At 42.2% G+C, this 7,496-nt stretch overlaps 1 protein-coding gene across 1 annotated transcript; it reads left to right on the top strand.

Annotated features, from left to right (window-relative positions):
* The first annotated feature begins 648 nt into the window (after positions 1–648).
* On the top strand, positions 649–6,846 carry LOC149630057 (uncharacterized). Its single transcript, XM_089851363.1, has 8 exons — positions 649–1,238; positions 1,443–1,885; positions 2,040–2,497; positions 2,573–3,640; positions 3,693–3,996; positions 4,040–4,614; positions 4,679–6,721; positions 6,799–6,846. The coding sequence occupies exons 1-8, from the start codon at positions 649–651 to the stop codon at positions 6,844–6,846; spliced, it is 5,529 nt and encodes a 1,842-aa protein (XP_089707489.1).
* The last annotated feature ends 650 nt before the right edge of the window (positions 6,847–7,496 follow it).

Raw genomic sequence — 7,496 nt, forward strand, 5'->3', positions numbered from 1 at the left:
TACAGTGTTTGGTTAATCTGTGAAATATTGGTACAGTGTTTGGTTAATCTGTGAAAGACTGGCACAGTGTTTTGGTTAATCTGTGAAAGACTGGCACAGTGTTTTGGTTAATCTTTGAAAGACTGGCACAGTGTTTTGGTTAATCTGTGAAAGACTGGCACAGTGTTTTGGTTAATCTGTGAAAGACTGGCACAGTGTTTTGGTTAATCTGTGAAAGACTGGCACAGTGTTTTGGTTAATCTGTGAAAGACTGGCACAGAGTTTTGGTTAATCTGTGAAAGACTGGCACAGTGTTTTGGTTAATCTGTGAAAGACTGGCACAGAGTTTTGGTTAATCTGTGAAAGACTGGCACAGTGTTTTGGTTAATCTGTGAAAGACTGGCACAGTGTTTTGGTTAATCTGTGAAAGACTGGCACAGTGTTTTGGTTAATCTGTGAAAGACTGGTACAGTGTTTGATTAATCTGTGAAAGACTGGTACAGTGTTTGGTTAATCTGTGAAAGACTGGTACAGTGTTTGGTTAATCTGTGAAATACTGGTACAGTGTTTGATTAATCTGTGAAGATTTCAAGTAGGATATTTAACTTTCTTATTTCTTATATATCCCATATTCGAAAATAGTTCTTTGTCATAAGCTCATATAGAAGAATGTCTGGTAGCGAAAAAGGGGACGATGTAGATGATGGTGAGAGAAGTAAGAAGGAGAAAGTTAGTGATAAAAAGGGGAGAAATATTGTGGATCCTGAGGTTCGAGCAAAACTAAATGCTAGGCGCAGAGAACTATATAAAATTAAGCGGGAAAAAGAGAAAAATAGCAAAGCAGATGGGCAAGGCCTAGGAGCGGAAACAATTGCGAATGCAGAGAGTAAAGCTAAATTAAATGCTAGACGCAGAGAATTATATAAAATTAAGCGAGAAAAAGAGACAATTGCCAAAGCCGAGGGAGGGCAAGACCCAAAAAATAGAGATAATATCGAGGGAGGGCAAAATGTAAAAAATAGAGAGAGAACTAGAATTTATATGGCGGAGCGAAGGCTAGAACCCGATTTCCGGGAAACAGACAAAGCCTACAAAACTAAAACAAGGCAAGAGGAAGGAAATAGGAAGAGGTATGCAGCTTATATGGCTGAGCGGAGGGAAGACCCTCAATTTCTTGAAAAGAAGAGGGCTATGGTGGCGGAGCGAAGGGAAGACCCTGAACTTCGGGAGAAGGAGAGGGCCAGTATGGTGGAGCGAAGGCAACACCCTGAATTTCGGGAGAAGGAGAGGGCCAATATGGCGGAACGAAGGGAAGACCCTGAATTTCGGGAGAAGGAGAGGGCCAATATGGCGGAACGAAGGGAAGACCCTGAATTTCGGGAGAAGGAGAGGGCCAATATGGCGGAACGAAGGCAAGACCCTGAATTTCGGGAGAAGGAGAGGGCCAATATGGCGGAACGTAGGGAAGACCCTGAATTTCGGGAGAAGGAAAGGACCAATATGGCGGAACGTAGGGAAGACCCTGAATTTCGGGAGAAGGAAAGGACCAATATGGCGGAACGTAGGGAAGACCCTGAATTTCGGGAGAAGGAAAGGACCAATATGGCGGAACGTAGGGAAGACCCTCAATTTCGGGAGAAGGAGAGTACCAATATGGCGGAACGTAGGGAAGACCCTGAATTTCGGGAGAAGGAGAGGGCCAATAAGGCGGAACGTAGGGATGACCCTGAATTTCGGGAGAAGGAGAGGGCCAAGGAGAGGGCCAATAAGGCGGAACGTAGGGATGACACTGAATTTCGTCATAATGAAAATTTCGCTACCTGCTTAGGAGGGCTATTAAAAAGGATGACCCATTATATCAAGAATTTTTATATTCTGAATCGATTAAAGATGTACCTACGCACAAGTGCGAAATATGTTCTAGACTTTGTTTTAAGAACAGTTCGACCTCAATAAGTTTAAGCCTGACAACACACATACAATACAAGTGAAATTAATGCGTCGCATGCAGTATAATAACCCATTTTTGTTTGAAACTGTGCGCCCTAAGCTTATTTTAGCCGCGCTTAAGGCTTTGCTGCAATCACCACTTTATAAGAAACATTGCATCACTCTTTCGGAGGACCTCATGAACACGTTGGTACAAGAAACGGTTGATTTCGTCGTAAACGAAAACGACAGAAATATTGCTCAAAGTGAAGCCGCACAAGTGAACGAGACACCCTCAATCGAAGGAGATGGGCAAGTGGGCAAGAGTGTCAATGTGCAGGAAATTGATAGTGACGAAGAATGGGTTGAGGAAAAGGAAGAAGAAAGCGTCAATTGTGGAGCCAGAGATTCGTTGCTATTATCAGGTGATGATTTATTGGACACTAATATCACGATAACCTTTGCACCAGGAGAAGGTAGCCGTCCCGTGTCTTTGCTATACGATGAAGATTGCGAAGAACTGTCCTTTCCTCGAATTTATGGAGGGCAGAAAAGGGACATTAAGGTCAAATGCAGCTATCAAGATATTGTAAAATGAGAATTGCTGTCTTCAGACAGAAGGTGCGCTAGTGACGTCACCAATCTATTTTTTAAATGGTTAAAGATTGAGACTATGAAAGTCAGTCAAGCAATTCAAATTTGTTTACGCAAAACTAAGTCTGCTGACGGGCGTGGACTAACAGCGGGGATACTGAGGTTGGAAGGTGGAATTGAATCGCTGCTTCACCATGACTATGGTTTCAGAATACTGGAGCCCCTTCGCAACTCCCCCGCATTTTGGCAACGAAAATCGAGGGACCTTCTGGCCATGGTGAGACAACTCGGAATTCCTACGTTTTTCCTGACTGTAAGCGCGGCCGAAACCCGATGGCCTGAGTTAATAAATGCGTTGTTGGTAACTGCTGGCAGAAGGATAACGAATAACCAAGACATTGAAGCTATGGCTTTCAAAGATAAAGTCAAGTTGATTCAGGAGGACCCTATTACATGCACAAGATATTTTGATTACAGATTTCAAGCATTATTAAAGTACCTCAGGAGCAAGGTTGGACCTCTGGGACTAGTGGTGGACTATTATTATCGAGTTGAGTTTCAACACCGTGGGTCGCCTCATGTGCACAGTGTAATTTGGGTTTCCGGCGCTCCAAAATTAAAACCGGATGGTTCAAACACTGAAGAAGTCGAGACTTTTGTTGAGCGCTTCATTTCTTGCGCCAAATCAGAAAATGAAGATTTGGTCAACCTGGTTCCCCTTCAAACGCACAAACACACTAGAACGTGCAAGGTGAAACGGGGAGAAGAAACGATTTGTCGTTTTGGAATTCCCTGGCCTCCAATGCCGAGAACATATGTTCACGATCCTGTTTTAAGAAATTGGACAGAGGAGTACGGTCAACATATCGCATTGGAATGCAAGAAAGTGGAAAAAGCCATAGCGGCTCTGACATGTGAAAATTCTCCTAAAACATTTGAAGAGTTTTTGGGGCCTCTTCAAATGATGGAACAGGTCTATATTGATTGCGTTACGTTAAATCTTAAGAGAAAAACCATTCTCCTGAAGAGATCTCCTCTGGAAGTAAGAGTGAATGCCTACAACAAAGACATTCTTAGATTATGGAGAGCCAATATGGACATTCAATTTGTTCTTGATGCTTACGCGTGCATTATGTACGTTATCGCTTACATTGGAAAATCACAGCGTGGCATTTCCCAATTACTTATAGGAAGCTATGAGGGCCGCTAGACAGGCAGGCTCTACTGTTAAAGAAAGGCTTAAAGTTATCGCCAACAAGTTTCTTACTGGTCATGAAATTTCCGCCCAAGAAGCGGCGTACCTATGCCTGCAGATAACCGTGTCTAAGTCTAGTAGAGCTACCATCTTTATCAACACAAATACGCCAGAGAAACGAGTTCATATTCTCAAACCAAAGAGTCAGCTTCATCATTTGCCAGAAGATAGTACAGATATTTTTTCGGAAGGCCTAATTGATCGTTACCCTTTAAGGCCAGATGATATGGAATCTGTCTGTTTGGCTGAATTTTCAGCTTGTTATGAATTCAATAAAAAAAGGCCGAGGTCAGCAAGTTTCAAGTCTAAACGAGGATGAACGACATGATAGCGAGCCCGAATCTAATGTAGCTTCGGTTTGGATCGCTTTGAACCATGGCCATGGGTTTGTACGCAAACGTACACAGGCAAAAGTCCTCCGATACAGGAATTACAGTATCGAGAAAGATACACTGGATTTCTACAGAGAGCAAATTATCTTGTTCTATCCTTGGCGCGACGAGGCCACAGATGTTTTGGAAAAAGATTTCAAAGAAGTCTACGAAGCAAATCTGGAACTGATTTCGCGGAAAAGAAAAGAATTTGTAAATGAAACTGGTGAAGCCGACTTTGAAAGAGCGAGGGTAGAATTCCTCGATAGTGAAGCTCAAGTAGATTTGGCTAATGTGCAACCAATACTGGAGCATCAAGATGAAAGAGATCGCCAATACACGATGGATGACCCAGAATTCGCCGTTCTGGCTTGCGCACGAGATGCTACGGCAGACATCGGACGGGAAATCCCCGATTGCCTTGTCCCAGATTACACAGTCGTGCAAACTGTTCGTATAGTAGAGGACAGTGAGTATGCCAAAATGGTACAGGGTCTAAACGTAAAGCAGAGAAGTATTTGGCTACATTCTTGGGCATTTCAAAACTAAGCCCGACCAGTATCTCCGCCTATTTGTCACTGGAGGAGCCGGAGTAGGTAAAAGCGTTCTCATTAACGCCGTTTGCGAGGGCGTCACTAGGTACTTCCACAAACAACCTGGGGCTGACAACTCCAACATTATTGTCTTGAAGTGCGCTTTCACGGGAAAAGCCGGTTTTAACATTGGCGGAACCACTTTGCATACGGCTTTCTCGCTTCCAGTTAGCCAATACGGAGGGCCCATGTCGAGAATGGAATCAGAAACTCTGAACAAAATTAGGGTTGCCTGGAAGGATCTTAAACTGATAATTATTGACGAGATTTCAATGGCAGGAGTAGGGATACTCACGAAGGTCAATTCTAGGTGCCAAGAGGTTATGGGGTCACAAGAATCATTCGGTGGACTATCAGTTTTGGTTGTTGGCGATTTTAACCAACTGAAACCAGTAGGCGATAGTTATTCGTTTCAAATTCCTAAAGCTCGTGACACCCCTTATGCTGGATTGCTAGATAATAATCCGCAATGGAAAGAATTTAAGGTTTTTTTCTTGAATGAGATCATGCGTCAGAAGGAAGACAAGGAATTCGCCATGGCTCTGAATCGAATGGCAATAGGAAAAATGGAAGTCAGTGACGTATCACTAATCAAGAAACAGAAGGTGAATGTAAAAGGCGAGCCTCCTCTCGACGCCATACATCTGTATGCTACGAACAAAGGCGCAGCAGATTTCAATGAGATGCGTCTCAGTCAGTTTAATAAAGAATTTTGCGATTCTTTGGCTTTCGATAACGTCAAAGGAGACTTTCAAGCGCTTGTGCGAAAAAATATACTGGATAGAGCGAAACAACTGAAGCCCAGTTCAACTTACGGATTGAGCGAAAAAATTCGCTTGCAAATTAGTGCTCGCTATATGGTTACCAACAACATTGACATTCAAGATGGAGTTGTTAATGGAGCCACTGGCAGAATTCGTCAAATTGACTACGGAGTGCGTCCAGACGGGGTTCGTGTTCCTATTAGGGTTTGGATTTCCTTTGACCACGAAAGGGTGGGTAAAGATATTCGAGCTAAAAGTACCGCTTTGATTGTCGCTTCCAAGGCCGAGCCTTCGTGGACTCCCCTTGATAAGACAGTGAGATCATTCACGCTTCGACACTCGAATAAAAACGTCACTGTGTCTAGGAAACAATTTCCCTTACAAGTGGCAGAAGCAATAACCATTGATAAGAGTCAGGGTGATACCTACAAATGCGTGGTGGTTCATACCAATAAAAACCGAAAAATGCAAAGGTCAATGTTGTACGTTGCTTGCAGCCTAGCCACTTCCGCTCAGGGGCTTTTTATCGATGGTGATTTTGTAGCACCCGAACCTCCAAAGGACAATGACGTCGTTAAAATAGAAATGGAGAGAATGGAAACAGAAGCGCAGCTCTTCGTGTCCACATTGCTTTCACGGCCAGTCATGTTTTTCCATAACCCCGAGTCTTTAAGGGGTCATTTGCAGGACGTCAGACGTGATGATTTCATTGTCAGTGCTGACTTGCCTTTGTTTGTGGAAATTCGAGCGAAAGAGCAAGATGATTTAAGTATTGCTCAATTCGAGAATTTTGGAGGAATTTTCTTGCCCGAGAACGCTCCCGAAAGAAGATCTTATGGATCGACGATTTATGGAAATAGTAAAGTGACTGAACAGCTTTTGGATTGTAAAGTCACTCGTGGTCGGCTTCCAAATGGGCAGCCATCGCCCATAGCCCGCCTTGAACGGATTTGGCTCGATTGTAAATTGGGAGGAGAGAAAATAGCGATAGTACTGTTGTACAAATCGCCTCAAGCCAGCTTGAAACTGGTGTTAGATGATTTGACTATGCTATTTTCTAAAAAATACGATCCGACCGTACCTACTTTGATCGTTGGAGATTTTAATGTTGACTTTTTACTAAGGAAACAGGCATTGACAAAGTTTTTTTTGCCTTGGCAAATTGAACTTATGCCAGGATTGAAGAACAAGGTTTCAACCAATAAAGGGAGTCAGCTTGACTTAGCCTTTGGAAACGTATTGCTAATCCAAAAATATAGAGCTGATTATAGAGAATCGACCTATTCTTTTCACAAATCGATTTATGTTTTTAGAAAAGTTTAAGACAAGCCTTAAAATGCTTAGAAAATGGCATTCGATAAAAGTATGGGAGATCACTCAGAGGGAGATAGCATATTCATTTGATTATGCTTTCTCGGCCTTTCGAGAGTGATGTGTATACACGTGAACGAGATCACTCAGAGGAAGAAAACATTTGCGATTGACTAAATTCTATTAAATAAAGAATTTATTCATATTGTTCATGCTTTCTTGGCCTTTAGAGAGTGGTAGATCACTCAGAGGGAGATAACATATCCATTTGATTAAATTCTTAAAAAGAATTTAATCTTGTTGATCATGTTTTCTCGGCCTTTAGAAAGTGATGTGTATACACGTGATCTTGAGTCACTCAGAGGGAGAAACCATTTCCAATTGACTAAATTCTTCTAAATAAAGATTTTATTCATATTGTTCATGCTTTCTTGGCCTTTAGAGAGTGATAGATCACTCAGAGGGAGATAACATATCCATTTGATTAAATTCTTAAATAGAATTTAATCTTGTTGATCATGTTTTCTCGGCCTTTAGAAAGTGATGTGTATACACGTGATCGAGATCACTCAGAGGGAGAAAACATTTCCAATTGACTAAATTCTTCTAAATAAAGAATTCATTCATATTGTTCATGCTTTCTTGGCCTTTAGAGAGTGATGTGCATACATCTGATAGAGATCACTTTGAGAGAGACTTC

The sequence above is a fragment of the Phalangium opilio genome, unplaced genomic scaffold (assembly GCF_054372755.1).
Source record: "Phalangium opilio isolate 3A_F unplaced genomic scaffold, DU_Popi_V2 ptg000104l_1, whole genome shotgun sequence".
NCBI classification, from domain to species: domain Eukaryota; kingdom Metazoa; phylum Arthropoda; class Arachnida; order Opiliones; family Phalangiidae; genus Phalangium; species Phalangium opilio.

Bases quoted from the DNA above. Each gene is read 5' to 3' on its own strand.
- LOC149630057 (XM_089851363.1), top strand. From the start codon at position 649: ATGTCTGGTAGCGAAAAAGGGGACGATGTAGATGATGGTGAGAGAAGT. The intron at 2,498-2,572 runs GTAAAATGAGAA...AAATGGTTAAAG, and splicing joins AATGCAGCTATCAAGATATT to ATTGAGACTATGAAAGTCAG. The intron at 3,641-3,692 runs GTTATCGCTTAC...AATTACTTATAG, and splicing joins CTTACGCGTGCATTATGTAC to GAAGCTATGAGGGCCGCTAG.